The sequence below is a fragment of the Belonocnema kinseyi genome, chromosome 9 (genome assembly GCF_010883055.1).
Source record: "Belonocnema kinseyi isolate 2016_QV_RU_SX_M_011 chromosome 9, B_treatae_v1, whole genome shotgun sequence".
In the NCBI taxonomy this organism is placed as follows: domain Eukaryota; kingdom Metazoa; phylum Arthropoda; class Insecta; order Hymenoptera; family Cynipidae; genus Belonocnema; species Belonocnema kinseyi.
The window spans coordinates 69,307,745-69,328,280 of NC_046665.1; the positions used below are offsets into that span (position 1 = coordinate 69,307,745).

The 20,536-nt window shown below is 30.7% G+C and overlaps 3 protein-coding genes across 7 annotated transcripts in view; 1 reads left to right on the forward strand and 2 right to left on the reverse strand.

Moving 5' to 3' along the window:
* Positions 1–8,451, reverse strand: part of LOC117179490 (protein maelstrom homolog) — a 29,078-nt gene extending 20,627 nt beyond the window's left edge. The window contains exon 1 of the mRNA XM_033371349.1: positions 7,978–8,451. Coding sequence (XP_033227240.1) covers positions 7,978–8,115 — 138 coding nt within the window. The 5' untranslated portion in view covers positions 8,116–8,451. The remainder of the gene's footprint in view (positions 1–7,977) is intronic.
* LOC117179491 lies at positions 23–3,692 on the forward strand. 2 transcript variants are annotated; one of them, XR_004467927.1, is made up of 4 exons: positions 23–130; positions 226–459; positions 670–894; positions 3,031–3,692. XR_004467927.1 is itself a non-coding variant. In XM_033371350.1 (3 exons), the coding sequence occupies exons 1-2, from the start codon at positions 137–139 to the stop codon at positions 704–706; spliced, it is 360 nt and encodes a 119-aa protein (XP_033227241.1). In that variant the 5' UTR covers positions 67–136; the 3' UTR covers positions 707–894; positions 3,031–3,692. The 2 variants fall into 2 exon arrangements, 1 of the variants encoding a protein (XP_033227241.1); XM_033371350.1 differs by having other exon boundaries at positions 67–459.
* A 1,931-nt stretch (positions 8,452–10,382) lies between the features above and the next one.
* LOC117179346 (histone-lysine N-methyltransferase, H3 lysine-79 specific) overlaps positions 10,383–20,536 on the reverse strand; it is a 31,383-nt gene continuing 21,229 nt past the window's right edge. For all 4 annotated transcript variants that reach the window (XM_033371031.1, XM_033371030.1, XM_033371029.1 and 1 more), the window contains one exon: positions 10,383–15,706. In XM_033371031.1, the coding sequence (XP_033226922.1) occupies positions 15,270–15,706 (437 nt within the window). In that variant the 3' untranslated portion in view covers positions 10,383–15,269. The remainder of the gene's footprint in view (positions 15,707–20,536) is intronic.

Below are 20,536 nucleotides of genomic sequence, written 5' to 3' on the forward strand. Positions count from 1 at the left end.
CATCATGCCGATAACCTCTTGAATATGTGGACCACCAGACGTAGTAAGGTGGAGCACGAGGTCCTTGATAGTCATTCTGAGCACACTCTACAGCATTTTCATACTGTACCGGAGTCTGAACCGTTAGAATGTGATTATGATGGCTATTCTGAGCATATTCTCCAGCATTTTCATGCTGTATCGGAGTATTAGCTGTCAGAATTTCACTGTTTTTCATTTCTATAGCGCTATACAGGTTGAGGTCATCAAATCTGGCAAACACTCCGTCAAACAGTTCTTCGACACAGTTATCCAGACTGACAACTCGATCCCCCTCCCCTGCGGAAACAAGATAAACACGCTCTCAACCGGCCGTAATCGAAGCGGACCCATCCAGTTCAACCGAAGAAGACGACGAATCACCGTCACCCTGTGGTGGATTCCTCGACAAGGCATCTGCATTAGAATTTATCCTCCCAGGTTTGTAGACTATTACATAGTCATACTCACTAAGTTTTAGACGCCATCGAGTTAATCTTGAAATAGGATCTTTCAACCCATGCAACCACACAAGAGGTCTATGGTCTGTTACTAAAAAAAAACTTCGCCCATATAAATAAGGTCTAAAATGCCTCACGCAAAACACTATTACAAGTAACTCTTTTTGAATTGTTGAATAATTGATTTCAGCTTTCTGAAGGATTCTGGAAGCATATGCAATGGGTGAATCCTGACCAATAACTCCCTGACTCAAAACACCACCAAGATCGTAATTCGATGGATCAGTCGTTAATACAAAAGGTTTTGAGAAATCACGATACTGTAACAATAGTTCGGAACAGATTTTATCACGCAGAATTTCAAAAGCTGTTTGCTGCTCATTTGTCCATTTAATTCGACCTTATCTTTTAAAAGGTAAGTAAGAGGTTTTGCAATTCTCGCAAAGTTATTAATAAATTTCCTATAGTATCCTACGAGACCTAAAAATTGTTTTACGTTCTTTTTCCCTTTTGGAACAGGAAATTTTTTTACAGCCTCAATTTTTTTTGGATTAGGTTTAACACCCTACTGAGTAATAACATGTCCTAAATATATTATCTCAGGTCTTAAGAAAAAACATTTCTCATGTTGCAATGCTAATCCCGCGGTTTTTAATCGCCCTAGTAAGGATTTCAATTTTCTGGAATGTTCTTCCAATGAAGAAGCATAAACGACTATGTCATCCATGTAGACAAATAATTCTAGACCTTGTAGACCGGTCAAAACCTGGTCTATCCGTTTTTGAAAGGTTTCTGGAGCATTTTTCAGTCCAAAAGGCATTCGAAGATACTCGTAATGTCCGTAAGGGGTTGTAAAAGCTGTTATTTGACGGGATTTCGGTTCCATAGGAATTTGATGAAACCCCATTGCAAGATCCATTACGGAAAAATATTTCGGTCCTCCCAACTGATCTAAAATTCCAACAATATTTGGCAATGGATAAGCATCGCTTACAGTTCGTTCTTTCACGGCTCTGTAATCTATTTCCATTCTCCACCTTTTGTTCCCTCGTGGATCAGGTTTTTTAGGGACAATCATTGCAGGAGAATTATATGGTGAAACGGATGTTTGAACTAATCCTGCTTCGAGCAACTGTTTAGTTTGTTTTAATATATCATCTCTGTGTACGGGAGGATGACGATAATCTTTGATGAAAACTGGTCTATTATCGACAGTAGTGATTTTATGGGTAATTGCCGTAGTTGAATTTAGTTTATCTCCAGGTAGATAAAATTGAGCGGAATAATCTAACAGGATGGGAAAAAGACTCGATTTTTCCTCCTCATTTAAATCCTGAAGGTCAAGAATCGCACTTTCTTTATGTGTTTCTATTCTTTCATTTCCTTTTACCCCCGGAGTTTTTCCAAAGTTATATTAATTAATTCATCTAATATTTGATTAACCTTATCACATTCTTGTGATAATTAAGTTATGTCTTAATTTTGGTAAATAAATTCTCTCAAGTTTTTTTAACATTTCTTCAAGAGTGATCCCTGTCCTATTTTGAATATGTTTACGCGCAGCTCCTATTACCCTGGTTCGAATTAATATAGCCAAGTATGGAATTTCGTGAAGCATCACCATGTTTCGGGCCACTTGACAATGTTCCACAAACATGGTCACGAACATATTAGTACCACCAAACTCTGGAACCATGTCTTTTACCAACCTGGATACATGCAAAATGGCCTGCGCCCATATTGGTCCTAAAATTGTAGGATTATTTTGTGCTACTTCTCCCTCATCTGGAACAATTCCCAACTGTTCATTGGATTCATAAGGATCCTTTGAAACAGTTCTAGTACCATTACTATCATTATTAATACTACTAACACTGGGATGAGACTCAATCAGTGTTTCGTTAGAATTATTCCTATTAATTACATTATCATTACTTAATCTACTTCTTACAATTTCTGTTTCATTTGTCATATTTCTAGTAGGATTTTGTACCCCCCTTGCGCTTCTAAGACCAGATCGCTTCGCAAAACGTGGCATTTTAAAATAATCGGACTTACTTGGACTTACAATTAGCTTAATTTTGTCATTTTTGCTTACTAATTCCTATCGCTTCACAACCTGTTCATCCAACGGAGATTCTTGATAAATAACTGATAATCCAATTTCTTCTTAATCCGGAAAGCAGTCTTCTGTTCTTAGAAACCATTAAATTTGTAGATCTCCTCAAAGTTAGGACTCTCGGCTCAGTAATCCTCTTCTGTACCAGGCTAGTTGTCTGCTTCAAATATTTATTTCTACGTTCATTTCACAACTTAATAAAATTCTCAGAATTCTTCAAGCCTAAGATTAACGAGGAATAGCTGGTGGCTCTATTCAATCGTTTACAATCTCGATGCTATTGAAAACATCCTAGCTACCGGGAGAAAAACCACCCAAAACCCTGGTAGAAGATTGTCGCTTGAAATATTTTATATTTAATTTTTGAGAATTATGTGTCTTTAATACTGTTCGGTCTTTCACATATGCACTTTATTTTTATTGTAATTGCAGAAAACTAGTAGGCACATGCTCTGGAGCAACGCTGAATTTATAGTAACCCTCTCGTAGATAAACTTCAATATAAATCCAGCCTTCGCCATCATCATAGATACGACATAGTTGTAAAGGTTCACAGTCCGGATCCGAAAGGAGGTCAACCAATGTCATCAACAAGGGATTTGGATCAGTCATTTTCAAATATAGTTTCTTACTAATAATCTTTTAAGTGACTGAAATAGTTTTAAAAGTAATGTTCACTTTTGTCTTTACACTGTTCCACTATAACAGGAGGAAAAAATAAACTCATTTAGTCTTCAGTGTTTATCTGGCACTAATTATGACTTTCAAATTTAAATGTTCTCTCGGTGCACGAGATCCCACCGCTGTCACCAATTTGTTACGTCACTGGCGATGTAGTAGAATTTTAATTCTACTGTAGTCGGACATTGATTCGTTGTTGCCGTTGTATGATTAAAATCATAACCGGGAGAACACTAAGGTTTTGAAATCAAACTCAATTTAATTTATCACTTCAAATTATATTGTTAGCATATTGAAGTTATTAATGTTCAATTGTTATACACTATGTGCACATATAAATATTTAACTAACAAACAATTGAGTTGGTTGTTACACAATTTCTGATTTACATATTGATAATTTGTTTATAATATTCGGCGAGAGCCGATCGCGACGACGCGCTTCGCGTTTAAGTAATTTGAGCTTTCTATTTGAGATTTGATTTTTATTACATAGTCTCAGAATAGATTTAATTTAAATTTGTTAAGTTAATTGTCACAGGTTTAAAGTAAAAATTGCAGATCCGAGATACAAAAAATCTGCCGTTTTTCCACTGTGCAAGCGAACTTATTACCTTCGTTTTGGGTGGGGATTCCCTCTCTTTTTGGTTAAAACCAATGGAAATGCTGACATCATGGAATTTTCCGATCGTTTATCCAATAGTAAAGTAGGTCATTTTACTCCGCCGACAGGAAATTAGTCATAATGTGACTCATTATAAGATTAAAATACAAACATTCGTAAGTCCAAAGTCCTTAGCTATTGCGTTTTACATTTGTCTTATTGCGCCTTAATATCATAAAGATACTTAACTATGACTCATATTTGGTACTAAAATAGCGATGACCTAACGCTGCGTTTATTCTAAGTATAATTATTATTTTAACCCTAAGGCAGAGAGAGGTATTGTTTTGACATATATTGCCATCTTGTAACATTTATATAACTTCATTCCACCCTAGTAACATCACGTATATTCGTGAACTAATTTGAATTCTCCCGCTAATCCGTCATCTTTGGTTATGCGCGATAGAATTTAGTTCCCAACTTTTGCATTCTGTCACATATCACAGTATGTCAGACCAAACATGTTTATTTGCATTTCAATTGCAAACATTAGTTTTTGAATTATTTGTGCATAATGTTCGTGAGCGATTTTTGTTGTTTTGCCCCACTTTGGTCAATATAAACCTCATAACTGGCCCATTCGCAACATTGCAAATTGTTTGCAGGATTTGACGACAGCACGGTCTGTATCTCTCCAAAATAGTTATAAAAAAAAACTTTTTTCACTACTCTAATTATTTAGGACCAGAGACAGATTCTTGCGTGCCTTCTATTTATCGTGCCACACTTTTAACGCGATTTCTCATTCCGTGTGGACGTAAGTTGGGAAAGAAAACTTCCACTGGTGTTTTCTTTAAAAAAAAATTTTTCTCAAAATTTCAACCAGAACAAAGCAGAGACATGGACTTTATTACCTCCTCTTTCATTTTCCAAACTTTCAAAGCGGTACCTCATTTCTTTTAGACGTAAGTTGGGAAAGAACATTTGAAGACCAGGTTTGGTCACGTGACCCTCTCGTCACATGGCCTTAAGCAAATTCCCTTTCGGGGTAGGAGCATGACTCATTCTGGGTATAAGTTGCCGGGGATCAAGAAGTTCGTTTTAGAAGTCAGAGAAAAGTGTACAAGGATGTAGAGCGAGGAGGGGGGGGGCGATCATTTTAGATTATTCCAGCATTATCGTGTTGCGTAAATTCTTTTTAATAAAATTAATATAAATATAGATACACTTGAGCTCAAAATTATTATCGACCGACACACAGCAGGCTGAAACCAGGCTGTTTCCAGGGATCTCGTTATTTAAAACTAAAAACATTCGAATTTTACGCTTTAAAGCCTTTTATTTGATCGAGGCCATATACTCCATAGACTAAAGTCTAATCATTTAACAACATGTAACAAGCGAGGGACCTAAAATGCCTTCCGGGGCGATGAAACAGAAAGTTTTGCTCTGCTTAGATCTTTTCCTATTCAAAAATATTTTTTTCGGACATTATTCCAGTATATTTGCATTCCTCAAATTATATAAAATACAACGTTTTATTTAGAAAAGACTTGGATTTATTTATCCTTACACAATATTAAATTCAATATGAAGAACATTATTTTCAAAAGACTTGAAGTAGAAATATATTGCATTTTTAATCAAGAGATACTCATTTTAAATCCAAAGACGAATTTTTAACCAAAGGGTTGTGTTTTCAAGTTAAACAGCGGAATGGTTTATAAAAAAAGTAGACTTTTAGAACCGCGAGATTAATTTCCAATCGAAAAATGAAATTGATTACTTAAAAAATATATATAATGACATTTAACCATAAAATATGACTTTTCCATCATAAAAGATTAATGTTCAACAAGACAGTTTTATTTTATACTAAAAAATATGACTTTAGAATAACATAATTGAATTTGTGGCCAGACAGTCGAATTTTCAAATAAGAGATTAAACCGCAGAATAAAAAAAAATTGCATTTTCAAATAGATTGTTTTCTACCAAGAAACATGAATTTTTTAACAAAAAGTTAAAAGAATGAAAAATAGTACATTGTGTATCGAGGGCGAAAAGAAGACAAAATATATTTCCGCGCTTCAGCGCAAGATTTTTTTCCTAACCTCCTTGAAAACAAGCATGTAAAGCAGATAGAGGATGTTTGGTGTACTTGACAATTTTAAAAAACGAGACAAATTAAAATTCAACCAAGAACAGTAGCATTTTCATTCAATAGTTGAATTTTCAAGACAAAAAAATGAATTTTTAACAAAAAAGTGAAATTTTTAATCAAACAGTTAAACTTTCTACCTCCATTGATGAATTCTCAACAACAACAACAATGTAATAGTTAATATTTCAACTGAAAAATATGAAAACTACTAAGAGAAGAATTTTCAACCGAGAAGATTAATTTTCTACCAAAAAAGATGGACTTTTGTTGTTGAAAATTTATGTATTTTCTTAAAAATTCATCTTGTTTGATAGCGAATTAATCTTCTTTGTCAAAATAATATACGTTTGGTTGAAAATTCCATACTGTTTGGTTAAATTCGTATAATTTTGTTTGGGAATTAATTTTTTATTAATTATGTTAAAATTGAAGATTCAAACATTTCGTTGAAAAACCATGATTTTCTTTAAAATTTGCCTTTTTTATTTGAAAATTACCTTATTTGGTCGGGAATTCAACTACCCTGTTGAAAATTTTTATTTTTCCCAAAAAAGATTAATTTTATAGAACACGGTTGAATTTTCAATAAAAAAAGGTGCACTTTCGATATGCAAATAGTAACAAAAAATATCAACCCTAGTTGAATTTTCAACAAAATTAATTAATTTTTTAACCAAACAGTTGAAATTATCAACAAAAAATGCAACTGTTTGGTTGAAATGTTTTTGAGAATAACTACTTTGTTGAAAATTTTGTCAAAAGATGTTATGTTGTCAAATTTTTAACTGAAAAGAATGAACTTTCAACCAGAAATAGTTGGATTTATTTTTTTGGGACTTACAGGACCCAACTGGTCTTATCGGGTTCTATGAATTAGGTTCGCACATAATACAAAAAAAAACGAAAAAAGGGACAAGTTCCTTGCAAACGAAGGGAAGAAGAACTCATTAAAAAGGAGAAAATAGGAGATTACTTCAAAATATCCAACTGCTACAGGTTGCTAATTAAAACAAAATGAAAATTCCAAATTTGGATTCATGAAATTGTTGGAGTGTTATTAATTAAAAAAATTATCAGTATAAAGCTTTGAGGAGAAATTTTTATATTTCTGAATTAAAATGAATTTTTTTTCTGGTTTTGAAAGTAGATTTTAATTAAATGTTTCATTGTAATTAACATTGAAACTTTAATTATAGAGAACTTCTTAGAAAACCGAAAAAACCGATTATTTGCAGTTTTCTTCAAAAAGTCGCTCAATCCGAGCCTTGATAACCTAATTAAATATTTTTAAAGAATCTTATAATGAAATTAATTTCGAAAGAACGAGCTATTAATTAATAATGCTGACAAAGCAAAATAATCTCACCGGCCAGGAAAAACATTTGCTACTTCAATGTTATCGTGAAAAAAAATTGATTTTAAATATCGTGTTCCGGTTTGTTTGTCTCGAATTGTACATAACTGTAGTCTCAAATAATCATAAAATACTTCACAAAATCAACAGGTAGTTACTTCAAAATATCAAGAATATATCAAGGTCAATTCCAGGTCATAGAATAGAAGAATGTCTTATAAACGTGATACACATTAATTTTGATATGACCTTGTTTATCTAAATACAAGACTGGAACCAAAATTCAATTGACTTTTCCCGTTTTGCAAGTTTCAAAACCAACAAGGTCACAAAATTGGAATGCATGCACTTTGAATTTATAACAGAATCAAACACATTTGAAAATAATAAATAATACAACTTCAGGTTTCAGAAATCAAGAAAAATAATTCAAAATTTAGAAACAGAGCTTTGAAATTCAAATATTAACATTGAGCAAAGTACTTATCTGTATAAAATAACGAGAAAAATAATTATTGAGTCTCTTCTACCGGGTGATGAATCGTAAAATAAATTCAATGAAACAAAAAATTACCTGCCATTCCTGATTGCATTGTGGATCATTTTGCACTTCCTGAATGCCGCCTCTGAAACTGCGTCCTTTTCGTTCTTCTCTTTTTCTATAGTCCATCATGAAGAGAAGAAAACCGTTCGGTTTTGTTTTTTTCGGCATCGTGTGTATTTTGCTCTTCGGTTTGGGCTTGTCTCGGTTTACTTATAGATCAGTTTTCTTTTCACTCTGTATTCTATAATTTTAATGCCGAATTTTTGCGGCACTTGCGATTTTGCCGACTCCTTCCAACTGCTTCTAAGTAAGTACTTCTTTGTTTTGAAAGAGGTCTGCTTCTGATGCCCAAATTTGTTCCCGAAATCGAATTCCAGATGGAATTTAGGATGAAAGACCAGGAAGTACCGTCATTTATTGAGATTTTAGAAAGAGAAGAAAGGAACAACTTCCATAAACTTACGTTGCTTACTCGCGTGTCCAAATTCGACAATGAAGTATGAATTGCGTCACAGAGCATCACGTGACTTTAAAGAAATCTTATCATGCGTAGTCCGGCTAAAAATTGAAATCACTGCGCCCGTACGCAGGCGCAAAATACAGCAGTTTATTTAGTGGCACTTTCAAACATTCAGTTTATAAAATTTGTCACTGGAATGTTTATAATTAAATATAAATCGTCAACTTAGTCCCCAGTACTCGTTAGACCAATTTTGTAACCCTTCATTTAATTTAATTTTATATATCTTTAATTCCAATTTATACTATAAAATGCTAAAAAAAATTAATTTTATCATTAATTGTTACTTTCCATATATTTGTTAATATTTTGCGGGAAAATAAGACATTCTGATTGGGTCAGCGTCAGTTGTGCACATCAATCTGATTAGCGTACTTTGTGGCTTCTATGTTTGTATGAATATTTTCCTTTTATCCTTTTTGACTGTGTAATAATCAAATTATTGGGGTAGTTTCATGAATTTTAGATAATATATATTTTAAACACTGAATAAAATTCTAAACTATTGCCTGCTATTGCAACTTCACTGCCAAAAAAAAATATTTAAAAGGTACGAAATACCTTCTCAAACAATTTGACACAATTCCGGTCTGATAGCCAATCAGCAGTGCCTTGATTTCTCGCGAAAAATTCAAAAAGTATATATTCATTACATTAAAGAAATTGTATCTTGTACGAAATACGTACCTTGAAATAATCGAAAATCTTCGAAATGAATGATATCAATTGCAAATGCCTTGGAATCTTTGAAAATACTCTAAAATATTTCAAATTCTTTAAAATCCCAACCATTTCTTGAACTCCATTAAAAATACCTTGGAATCTTTTTAAATAATTTAAAATCCCATTAAAGTACTTAAATCAATAACAAATTTCTTGGAATCTTTGAGCAATATTCTTAGAAATAAATTGCTTGAAATCCATTGAAATATTACACAATTCTGTCAAATTAAATGAAATTCATTAATGTTTCCTGAAATACTGATTAAAATCCCTTAAAACTTGTAAAGCTCCAGAAAATTCCTCAGGAACTTTTTGAAATATTCTAAAGCCTTATAGATTTTATAAGATGGTTCTATATCTTTCTAAACTTTTTAAAACTCCAAATAAAATTTATTTAATCCCTTAAATTTATTCAAATTCTTGAAAATTAGAAAACCTTTTAAAATAGTCTTGGGATCTTTTAAAATACCCTCAAACATTTCAAATCCTTCGAATTTTCTTTAAATCCCTTTATATTTTTTTAAAGCTCTGCAAAATTATGTGGGAGTTTTAAAAATGCCATAAAGTCTTTTAGTTCTTGGAATCTCTTCAAATTACTGAAATTTGTTAAAAATTTCTTGGATTTTTTTGAAATGCCCTGAAATATTTTAAATATTCTGAAATTCCTTGAAACTTGTAAAGGTCTTGAAAATTCCTTGGAATTTTAAAAAATACCAAACATTTTCCAAATCCATTGAAATTCCTTCAAATTATTGAAATCTTCAAAAAAAAAGTTGGAATCTTTTAAATAACCCTATGATATTTCAAAGAATTGAGTAAAATTCAGAAATACGTATAGGCATTGATAAATAGTGACTAATTAATTGGTTAATTTATTGAAAGAAAATTTTCAATTTTGATAGTGCATTGATATTCAACCTTATTTTGCACATGAGAAACTAAATAATCTAATTTTAATAACAAAGGATTTCAAATGTTTTTTTTTCAAGTTAGGCTTCCTATACAGATTTATTTCATTTTATAAACAAGAGAATTTTACAAAACGTACAAACGACTATATTGCAGTTTAAATATTATTTCTATTATATATTTACATTTAATAAAACGATAAAAAAAACTCTTAGAGTTTAATCAAATTTATAACTAAAGGGCGGGATATACATGCACGTCAACTCCACGATAATGAAAAGTGTATGGTACTATTTTTGTTTATTCATATAATTTACGGATTATTCTTTAAATTATAAAATCAACGCTCAAAAACAAGTTCATCATATAACACAATAAAACCAGGTTTATAACGTAACCTTTCTCTGCAATTTAGTATTTAAACTACCACAATTTCCCTGGTTTCATAGAAATGTTAAACTGCTACTTAATACGACAATCCTTGTCAATGACTTTTTATCAAAAGACGGAAATTTATATTACAAAATACGTTCATTCAATCTCTATGGGTATTGAAAAAGACACCCTGGTAAATATGCTGATATAAACGCCCTGTGAATCAGAGAAGAATGATCTTAAATGCAACGAAACTAAAGCATTGCAGTGATGAATGGATTGTGAAAAAGTGAAAAGTGGCAATAGGTAGGTACTCGTTTTGATCGTGAGAATAAAATACCATTAACATGATTGACGACTCTGTATTCGACTTCTTAATAAAAGTTTCATTCGATCTCGCCGTTTAATGCGAAAGCTAATTACAAGATTTAATTAATTATATTACAATGATTCCCTATACTCACAAAACTTGCCACTCCAAGTATTATCATTAATATTATCCTATCGGTAAAAGTTTTACAAACATTTCCCTTCAAAAAGATGACGAACACGAGAAAAATATCATATACAAGAAGACAACCATTGTTATTGCATTACGAGTACAATTTTCCGACTCACTAAAATTCTGACATCTTTTTAAAGGGGAATTTTCTTCGGACAAGGACTCGTTCTCTTCATTCTTCTCTATATGCTCATGCAATAAAACGCGTCGCTCAAAAATTAAGCCCTACTTAATCAGCGATAAATTAATTAAACTTTGGATATTCCGTTCACGTCCGATCAATTCGATTTCTCGACAAGTTCATTCCCTGGCGAAATAAATATCGATATTTATAATAGAATAATGCTGAACAAAAATTCGCTACTTGGACGATTGCCAATAATATCGACAATTTGGTATGAAGCAAGTAAACGACTTTCGGAAAAGAAAGTAAAGAAATGAGGTTAGAAAAAATCAACGCATTCCCGACAACATCGATAATACCAAAATATCAAGTACGTTCCAAAATTTCGACACCGTTCCTAAAATACCCGACATCCCATTTCTTGTCGATTTTCGTGCTAAGCTTAAACATTTTTCTCTGAACTAGCTCAAATGTCTGTACGATTTTTGCCCGTTGCTACGTCTTTCATGAACAACAGTGAACACTTGAGTAGAAATCTTTCCTAAATACAAAAGACGTTTCTTACAAAATCTCGTAACATTAATTCGCAACGAACACACAGAGGTTTGGTAGTATCTTGTACCGATCTTCGTTCAGTCCCCCGCGCGTACGCCACATTCAACATTCAATCGACCCAAATCACAGAGGCGATGCGAATTGTAATCAGCCCCATCCCTAAAACAAATTTCACAAATTTGTTCGTCTATTTACAAAATAAAAAGGAAGATCCAAAAGGTCAGATTTCAATGGAGTTCGAAAATTCTCAATTATTCTCGCTTCAAGAACTCTAGACTTGAAAGCGTTTTAATTTAAAAGCGTTTAACTTGGAACCGTTTAGACCTAGAAACGCTGAAACTCGAATTTTCGTTTAAACGCTTTGAAATTGTTGAATAAAATACAAATGCGCTTTTATAAGCTTTATCGAACTTTGCAACGCTTAAATCTATAAATTGACTTCTTGGATCTACATTAATTGTCAACTCGCATCTCCACTAATTTTGTCTTTTACAACCGACACTGAGATTAATATTACAGCGTTACTATACGTCACATTCACAAACTGATTTGGGAGCCGCTCAGTGATGCTTATATCGAATTTACTATTCGAAGAGTACAGCCTTTGATTATTGACCAATTGGCTGGTTTTATTTTAAAATGAAAAAGTATTCAATTCAACACTTAACAATTATCTTTATTATACAAAATTTAAATAAACAAATATAGAACTTTAATAATTTTTCGTGAAACAAAATTTTGTCTGTCTAATATGTAACTAAGTAGCTTATGATACTTACAAAGTAACAAAATATTGAACCTATTATAATATTTAAATATTGAAAATAGCTTTTCAGAGTTACTGAAATCCAGATTTTTCTTAATTCTAATCATTTTGTTAAGCTATCTCGATACGTATACGGTGTAAAAGAATATTTTCCGAGAAAAAAGGATTAAACTTTTCTCTTTGCTAAGTTAACTTATTTATAACAAACCTAAATTTTAAGGTTTAACCATTATCTGGAGATAATTATGTCTGCGAAAGTAATTCTATACATATTAGACGGCAATGAATTTTTTCTGAGCAGAGAGGATCAAAATGGTATATTTGTTTATTTAAATTACTTATAAAAGAGTTAAATTTTAGACAATGACATTTTTTTTTATTCAGAATGTCGGATAAGCTACAGTACCGACCGAAATTATCTAAACGCCTACTTCTTGAGCTGTTTCCTAAGTGCATGCATTTTTATACTAACATAAACAAATTTCATCATTATATTGTAAAAGGTAGTCAAACTCTGCATCTAATAAGCCTAAGTTGAGGGGAAAATATCAATTTTATAAAAAGACATTAAAGGAAAATATTTTTAGAATGTTTTCTCTAGGTTCTGCCTTAGGGTCGAACGTGGTGTAAAAAGTCGCCAAACTTTAAATAATCATACTCACATGATTTACAAAAATTCAAAACGATAACATTGTGGAAATTTTGCGACTTTTTGGCATCAAGTTTAGCCCTAGGACAGAATCTAGGAGAAAAATGTCTATAAATATCTTAAAAATTTAGCAAAATACTATGGACACTTACATTTAAAATAAGCACAAGAACTTTAAAAAATGCTAATTATTTCCAGAGTTATTCCAATTTTTCAAAGACATCGGAATTTTACGTTTTTTGCAATGTTTTTATAAAATTTACATTGTGCCTTTAACTTGGGCTTACTAGGCAAAGAAATTTATTATCTTTCGCGATATCACAAAGAAAAAGTGTCATGTTTTTATTGTCAAAAACAACGCACTTTAGCAACAGGTCAAAAAACAGGAGTGTAAATAATTTCCTCCAGTGGCGTACTTCGAAACATCTCTGGCGGAAACAAAATTTTTTTTTGCGAAAAAGGATGAAAATGCTGCTCTAATTGTAAACTTAAATTATTTATAATAAAATTTAAATCTTTAGTATCAACAATTTTATATAGTATCATAATCAAATTAGCTGCTTTCTTTGCATCCTGATGTTCTAATTCAAGTTGATTGAAAATATGTAGAAGGGCTAAGAGTTAAGAAAAAAAAAAAAACTAAATAAAAATCAAATAAAATGCACTATTTTGTGACATTATAAAAAATAGGCTAAAGACAAGAATGCTCTCTGACCCTAAAAAAAAAAACGTTTAAATTGAATATAAATTGAAAGCTGTTTGAATAATAAATTCGAGATTTGCACCACTGTGAGTCGTGGTGTTCTCTTGGGGAAGAAAAAAATTAATTTACTAAAAGTACACCTAAGAATACTCGTTATCGGTTAGACTTGAACACATGAAGTTAGTCTCAAAACGAATTTAATTTGGAAATTGATTTCCACCTAAAAATCATAACTTCCAAATTTAATTTTGCTGTTCATTCAATCCGTATCGACTGATCCGTTAAACTAAACCTAAGACCTAAGTTTAATCAGTACGACTTATGGGTTCTACCTCTCATTTACAACAAAAATATGCAGCTTTGCGTTATGGTCTTCATCTATCAGTGCTCTCAATGATTCTATGTAGTATTGTTGATGAATGTGAGTGTTTGTTTGCATATAAAATTCAAGAAATTTGAACTATATGGTGCACGTCAAGATACAGTCCCGTCTTAATCTTAAGGCCGTGCTTAAATCGAAGAACACTATTAATAATATTATACAAGTATACAAGAGGGTAGATTTAAGCACGGCGTTAATTAAATTTTAATTGAAAGAAAAAAAACTGCTACTTGAATAGGGTTCGAAAATGTACTTTTATCAATTGCGTTCAAAATTATAAAAAAAAAATTGCAATACCTATCCTAGATATTGAGTCCGTTGTCATCTTATCCCCAGATTAAAAGACATCATTTTATGAAATATAATAAAGATCATGAAGATTCTTCAAAATTTTGTATTTAATCGCAGGAAATTTAACTTTTTATGTATTTACAGTTTCACTAGCTACAGTTTTGGGTTATTTTATTGTCAATGGTAATTAATATATTAATATATTTAAAGTGTAGAAAATAATATATACACAAAGAAGTCAAGATTGAAAATTTTGTCTTTCATTCTCAATAACTTTGAGTCTTTCCTAAAAAAAAAGTTGATAACAGCTGCTTTAAATAAGAATCTAAAAAGGTTTAACTTGTAAATTAAAGTTTGATAAAGTAAAAAGTTAAAATCTCATTAAATAATCCAGCGTATTACTTAAAAATTAATAATTAGAAGTAGCTATAAAAAGATTAATAAAAAATCAGTGTTCCAAACTAACTCAAATAGAAGATACAAAATAGAAACAAACAAAAGTCAGTTACTCTAATAACTAAAAAAAACTGTTAAGTACCTGCCTCAAAAAAATATTAAATTCAACATCAACAAGTGTAGGTTATCAATAAATATTAAACTTAATATACAATAGTAGATATAAAAAATTCAAACCATGTGATCCACATGCATTTTAAATTATTTTAAAAAGGTGGTACTGAGCAATAAGGTGACAAATGTTTTTAGTTATCGAAGGATTTTTAACCTTCACGTCAAATTATTACAACTTTCGAACCCTATTCTTAAGTTTGACTAATTCTAGTGTTCCCGGAACACTTTACTGTTTCTGTGGTCAGTTTATCGGTTACGGTTGTTCATCGGGAGGAGGCCACTGTCCCGACTGATTCCAGTCCCAGTCTTTGCCCTTGGGGCGAAATTTGCTGGTGCTTCCAGCATTATTCCAGTCCCGGTGGAAAAACTTCTTCTTGAAGTGATGTCTTTCGGGATCTGGTTGTCGCTGGTATTTTAGGGGGACGGTGGGTCCGTTCATACTGCTTCCGTTGACGGAATTGGGTCCATGAGGACTGTGAGGAGAAGGAGTTCGTGGAGGTCCGAGAGCTTCGTCTGGCGAAGGTACCACAGGCGGTGGTCCTAAAACCACACTATCGGAACCCAACCCACTATCTGGACTTGTATTCACTCCCTCGGTAGATCTCCTCCTCTTGTCCAATTCGGTCGACGCAAAAGCGACGAGACGATCGAACCCTGAGCTGATTCGGTCCTGCCAATCCGCTTCACCATCTGTAAATTTGAAATTAACAAGAATTCTATTATCTCCTGGAAAAAGAGGTACCATGGACCGTCACTTAAAGTTTCGGTCCGTTTGAAAATTCATTATGGCTTAAGAACACTCAGGCTGAAATGTAATAATCACTCTCATTTTTCCTGTTTTCGTCGCGGATTCTTGAAAAATTCTTTAGAGGTCACAAGTTTCCTTTTTCTACATTTGAGCTGTTCTTTAGGAAAACCACCTAAGTCGAATATGTTAAAAGACAGAAGATATCCTTTTTGGTTTCTAAAGACATTTTGAAAAGTTTCTGCAGAAATTTCCTGTAGTTTTTGTAGAGTAAATGATCACGATAACAAATGCCTAGAATAAATTCTCCGGATTTAGAATTGCCTTCGAATTTTGTTTATACACTGATGCCAGTTCAAATTGAGCAAGATTTTGTTAAGAAAATGGATTCTCGCATATTGTATAAAAAATAGTAAATCGCTGACAAAATCCCGGTGAATAAATTTATAAAATTGAAGCCTTTAAACTGAATTCTTTATTTGAAGTATTGAGAATTCAACTTAAAAATAATAGCGTTTAACTAAATCAAATTTATTTATAGAAAATGTTCGGCAATTCAACTCTACTCAAATTCCGAATTCAAAACAAGAATCTCGTAGAGAATATTCAACCAAAATGTAATGATGAGTTAAAATTGAAAGGCCAAATGCAACCCAAAATTTTGATTAGAATATGAATAAACATTTAAAATACATACTCATTTTTCTGAATAGGGGGATCACAGTCAGCCCCCTATTTCTTTTTTTCTTCATTTTCCACTATATTTGCTAAAGGTATGTTATCTCATTTTCTCCCTTTTTTCAAGTTCCGATTAATTTTCTAAGAATTATCAAATACAGAAGCCTATAGAATTTAAAAAATAACACCTATTATTAAAGATTACAGTTCAAAAAACGATTTCCAATAGTACAACAAAAATATATTTTTCAGGCTGCCTCGACTTTAGGAACGACACGAATTGTGAATTAATTTTTATTTCAAAACTGGAAAAATCAATCATGTAATTTAGTTTAAATATTTTTTAAATTTTAATTTAAATCTCAGTGATCATTTCAGAATAATATAAAATATAATTTCACTCTCGAAAAAACTTTGGCTATGTTTTTAGAATTATTCACTCAGTGACTTTCGGTGCATTTAATTCTAAGTTTCGAAAAGAAAATCAAAACTGAAAGAATGATTTTTTAAGCCATTGTTCTCTTCTTATTCGCATCTGATTTAGAAAGGATTATTACCATTCCTATTAACAATAATAATTATTATTTAATTAGTTGAGAGAGTATTTAAATGTTATGTCCAATATGCAGAAACCATTAATAGTTATTGTTCGTCCTTATGTTATTTGAGTAAAGGAGATTCTATATTTTTATATTTAAATTTCGGGACGAACAGAGATCAGGAGAGATAACTTTTTCTTCCCATTCGTGTAGTTAAAAAATTTCAACATTAATTTAAAACTTTTTTAATTTTAATATATTCCAAGACTTCCACTGCATTGCATCTTAAAATATTTTTTTATAGATTTTAAATAGAAGTTTTTCAGGTTTCTAAAAAACAAATCCTTTTCTAAATTAATTTTAAAACATACTGTAAATTTTGCAAATAATATCATTAAACATTTTTATTGGGATTTATCTCAAATCGATGATACTATAAATTAAATTAAGAATATAGTATTTTCGCAACAAAATAAATGACTTATTTCTATCTACGGGAAAATATTTGTTAACCTTGTAGAAAATCATCTAAAAAAGAAAAGAAACTCAGAAACAAGACATCTAAAAGTATAATGTTCTTACAAAAACCATACATCTTAATGCATACTACCTAAAAATATAATGATTATAAACATATAGAGAAAAATCTAAAACACAATTATACTATTTTTACAGAAACTTCTTACCACCATGCAAACACATGCACTACTATCAAACCACCAAAATAAAATAAAACAGAATTACCTTTCCTCTTATCTACCCTATTAAATACTGCGTGGCTAATTTACAATAATAGTACCAATTTAAAAAAAAAATTAACTTTATGTATAGTTTCGATAATGTGGATTGAGTCTGGCTTATTTTCATGGAAATATCGAAACATCTGTGAGGCGTTTTTTTATAAAAGATTGAGCCTATAAATTTTGATGCTGTATATTTGTGTACATTAAAAAAAAACTGATTAAATGTGAATTATAATGATTGTGACGGAAAAAATTTCGATCAGCCCCTGCGGGACAACTCACCGAAAACCACGAAACAACCCAAAGGCAGCCAAATTTTCTGATTTCTCCCTCTGTTTTGTGCGTCTCAATCTCTAACAAAAATAGCCTCGAGAGTTGTGAGGGAGATGGAGTGTGTGACAGAGAGCTAACCAACAAACAGCTACAGTGCATCTAATAAATATATTAACAGTAACAAAACAAATATAAATAATGTAAATTCTATCACCTCAAGCTAAGATAAAACCATAAACATAAATCTTGCACTAATGCAACATCAATTGAAACTATGCGTAGTAGGAAGGGGATAAAAAAAAGATTCTAAATCAAATCTGCAACATAAAAAAAATTTAATCAGAATGTCTACCAGACGGACAATTATTCAGACTAGACGTTTTAATCAAAGAAAACAAATTCACGGTCATTTCCCAGTTCGCAAACATATTTCACTGCCAATGAATTTGAAAAAATCAAACCCTTGAAGCTACAAACTCAATTATTTACACGTATAAAATGGAAGCTATTAATAGATTTCAATTGAAGAAATTTAAATTAAATGCAGTGAAACTGCAAAATAAATCTAGTGTGCTTTTTATAAATTGTGCAGATTAAAGGTTCAGATTCAATTAAAAAAATATAAATCCACGTTTAAATCTACAATGCTCTAAATTGAAGAATAAATTGATAAATTTGTGTATTTAAACAAAAAATATCATTTCAAGCATTTTTAAGCTAGAAACATTAAACATTGAATAATTACTTTTTTTCTAATTGAACAATTTTTAAATGAAAAGATGAATTATTTTAATTGTAGTTTAAAATCAATAATTTTTGAATTGTCATTTATGCATAAAAATTAGTTTTTCTAAATACAAAATAATTAAAAATTGTCCCCACGAGTATCAAGAAAATTGTTTATTAGCAACATTTTGTTAACTGAATAATTTTTTTTTTAAATTAAAAATTATTTTTCAAGACTTTTGCAAAACCTATAAATTTTTAAATAATTCGAATTTTTCCTCAAATTAGAAAAGAACTGAAAAATTAAAAATATTATTTTAAGATCTTGCAGATTCTTTTTAAAAAAATTAATTCATTTTGTTCTAAATATAAAAAAATTTACATTTTATTTGAAACCTTCTAAATATCTCGTCAACTTACTTGACTTTCTTCGAAGTAATTAAGCGTTCATTTGTTATTTTTAAATCAAAATTGAACAATTTCACTTACAAATTAATTTTTTTAATAGAATAATTAGAATTGTAACGTTTAAAGTTCAAAATAAGCTATGCAATTTTCATGATTCAAGGCATTCAATTTAAAGTTTTTTTAATTTTGAATTTTTGCAAGAATATTTTAATAGAATCCGAACTTTAATAAAAGCATTTTATTATGAATCTATTGATTTGAAATTATTTAAAAATTGAAAATAGTTTATAACATTTTAATGTATAGTTCACATTTATTCAACTACTAATGTTTATGAATTGAAACTTTTTTCAGATTCAGAATTGTCTTGTGAAATCAATTATTGTTCAATTTTTAATACTTATAGCTCAATTTTGTATATTTTACAGTTGGCCAACTAAAAATAATTTTTTTTTCAATTTTCGATTTCAAACGCTTTTAATTTTTAGTTGCTTAGGTCTTCAAAATTCTTTTAATTAAAATTTTTTTAAGTAAAAGATTTTAGAATTACAAATTGTAAACTGAATGATTTCATAATTGAAAAACTTCAGAATTGAACTTAGCATTAAAAAAAAGTTAATTCGAATATTTTTGAAATTGCATTTCATCATGTGTTATAAAATTGCGATATTTGAAGTGATTGCATAGATTTTTCTTTTAAAAATTTGTAAAATACCCGAAAACAAAATAAATTTCACTGTCATTTCCCGATCCAGCAGCCACCCTTTTTTCATTCCCGGTCATTTCCTGGTTCCTTCCGGGTAAATTTTTTATTTTCACGGTCTAGTAATAATATGAACTTCTTTTTTAAATTCCCATGTCCTATTTAGCATTTTTATTCTTATTATTTTAACTCTTTTAGAAAATTCCCTTTTCAGATTCAGAATAAGTTTAAAATTTTTTTTTTTAAATTGAATTTTGCTCTTTTGGATGTAAAAAAATATATATATGAGTGATTGTCAAATTGGCAGCAAACTGGAAATCCTGGTAATATAAAAATTAAATGCAAGTATTCCTGGTCTTTGTTCTTATTTAATACATACTTTTTGTCATCCTCCTAAAAATGTTTTTTTTTAATTACTATTTCCATTCACTTTATACTAATATGAAAGCATCTCCAATTTCATTACCCCATTGCGCCCCAGCCTCGATATATAAAAAATTATATCCCCCCACCCCCATGTTTTAATTCAAGCAAACATTATAACAAAATGTTTAAAGCCTGCCCCTCGATTTTCACCATTTTTTTCATTACCGTACATAACTTTTTTAAACTAAAGATTATTCTTAAAATTTACTTATAACCACACACGTATTAAGCATATGGTAACTTATTACCATGCGTTTATCAACAGCCGATAGTGTAAGA